At 44.8% G+C, this 2532-nt stretch overlaps 1 protein-coding gene across 1 annotated transcript in view; it reads right to left on the bottom strand.

The window, feature by feature from the left end:
- The window catches only part of LOC101845464 (baculoviral IAP repeat-containing protein 6), a gene marked incomplete in the record, with an annotated part of 131221 nt that overhangs the window by 94181 nt on the left and 34508 nt on the right, over window positions 1-2532 (bottom strand). The window contains 1 exon segment of the mRNA XM_035969592.1: window positions 367-921. Within this exon segment, the coding sequence (XP_035825485.1) occupies window positions 367-921 (555 nt within the window).

Raw genomic sequence — 2532 nt, 5'->3', positions numbered from 1 at the left:
CCCTTTCATCATCTTTATGAGATGTTCCTCACAGCAGTCCATCTTATAGGAGAACCGAACCACACCCCCACCCATCCCTTTCATCATCTTTATGAGATGTTCCTCACAGCAGTCCATCTTATAGGAGAACCGAACCACACCCCCACCCATCCCTTTCATCATCTTTATGAGATGTTCCTCACAGCAGTCCATCTTATAGGAGAACCGAACCACACCCCCACCCATCCCTTTCATCATCTTTATGAGATGTTCCTCACAGCAGTCCATCTTATTGGAGACCGAAACCCCCAACCACTCACAACTTCATGAGATGCTGCTCAAAGCAGACCATCCTGTCAGACAACCGAACCCCCAACCATCCCTCACCATCTTCATGAGATGCTGCTCAAAGCGGTCCATCTTGTCCGAGAAGCCTGCCTCCCCGGCCTCCGACTTGTCCCTCCCCCCGGCTGCAGCCGCGCCCCCAACAGCAGCTGTCTCCGGCTGCGGGCTGTCCTCAAAGCCCTTGATGTGCAGGAGCAGGGAGCGGGGCTTGGAGCTGAGCAGCTGTGGGCTGGACAGAGTGACCAGGCCGCCCAGCCCAGACAGGTCCAGGCAGTTGGACAGTCGGACAGGCCCACACAGGATCTCTGCGTTGTGGGCCTCCAGGAAGGCAGGGTCCAGCACGTTGTTCACCATTGGCTGAGCCTCTTCCTCCTCGCAGCTGCCTCCCTCTGACGGCGAAGACGAGGTGGAGGACAGGGAGTCCACACCGCCCGCCACCCACGATGACGATGATGACCTTGAACCTTGGGGGTGGTGTGAGGTCGAGGTAGACTCGGGGCCGGCTGTTGGCCTGCGGGCCGCCCGGCCGCTGGAGGTAGAGCTGTTGGCACTGGCCGGCCGGTGCATGGAGCCGATGTTCTGCTTCAGGAGAGTCACCTGTAGGAACAACACACGCAAAAATGTTAAAAGCCTCCGACCGCAAAATTTAAATGACCTAGTAGGCACGTTGTTTCAGGAGAGTTACATGATAAACAACGCAAAATTTAAATATCTAGTAGGCACGTTGTTTCAGGAGAGTTACATGATAAACAACGCAAAATTTAAATATCTAGTAGGCACGTTGTTTCAGGAGAGTTACATGATAAACAACGCAAAATTTAAATGACCTAGTAGGCACGTTGTTTCAGGAGAGTTACATGATAAACAACGCAAAATTTAAATATCTAGTAGGCACGTTGTTTCAGGAGAGTTACATGATAAACAACGCAAAATTTAAATGACCTAGTAGGCACGTTGTTTCAGGAGAGTTACATGATAAACAACGCAAAATTTAAATGACCTAGTAGGCACGTTGTTTCAGGAGAGTTACATGATAAACAACGCAAAATTTAAATGACCTAGTAGGCACGTTGTTTCAGGAGAGTTACATGAAAAAACAACGCAAAATTTAAATGACCTAGTAGGCACGTTGTTTCAGGAGAGTTACATGAAAAAACAACGCAAAATTTAAATGACCTAGTAGGCACGTTGTTTCAGGAGAGTTACATGATAAACAACGCAAAATTTAAATATCTAGTAGGCACGTTGTTTCAGGAGAGTTACATGAAAAAACAACGCAAAATTTAAATGACCTAGTAGGCACGTTGTTTCAGGAGAGTTACATGATAAACAACGCAAAATTTAAATGATCTAGTAGGCACGTTGTTTCAGGAGAGTTACATGAAAAAACAACGCAAAATTTTAATGACCTAGTAGGCACGTTGTTTCAGGAGAGTCACATGAAAAAACAACGCAAAATTTTAATGACCTAGTAGGCACGTTGTTTCAGGAGAGTTACATGAAAAAACAACGCAAAATTTAAATGATCTAGTAGGCACGTTGTTTCAGGAGAGTTACATGATAAACAACGCAAAATTTAAATGATCTAGTAGGCACGTTGTTTCAGGAGAGTTACATGAAAAAACAACGCAAAATTTTAATGACCTAGTAGGCACGTTGTTTCAGGAGAGTCACATGAAAAAACAACGCAAAATTTTAATGACCTAGTAGGCACGTTGTTTCAGGAGAGTTACATGAAAAAACAACGCAAAATTTTATACGCTTCCATCCACAGAACTTGAATCATTTGGGGATCAGGCTGTTGGGATCTCAAGTCACCTGAGAGAACAACCCAGGAAATGACAAATGATTTTCCACACCTTGTGTCTTCATTAGTTTTTCTTCAGTAAATGTTCTAGAGTTGGAAAGAATTGTATACAGTTAAAGAGAAAATAATGTAGAGCTACAGAGCAAGTGTAGAAAAGATCTGAACCTATGTCTATGTAGGGCTATGAGGTGATATAGAACTATCTAGAAAAATTCGAACCTACCTTTATGTAGGGCTGTGTGGTGGTGTAGAGCTAGAGTAGAAAAGATCTGAACCTACCTCAATGCTGGGAAGAGAGGTGGTGTAGAGCTAGTGTAGAAAAAAAGATCTGAAGCTACCTCAATGTAAGGCTGTGTGGTGGTGTAGAGCTAGAGTAGAAAAGATCTGAACCTACCTCAATG

This window comes from Aplysia californica, unplaced genomic scaffold (genome assembly GCF_000002075.1).
Source record: "Aplysia californica isolate F4 #8 unplaced genomic scaffold, AplCal3.0 scaffold00161, whole genome shotgun sequence".
Classification (NCBI taxonomy): Eukaryota; Metazoa; Mollusca; class Gastropoda; order Aplysiida; family Aplysiidae; genus Aplysia; species Aplysia californica.
This window is presented reverse-complemented; position numbering and strand designations above follow the sequence as displayed.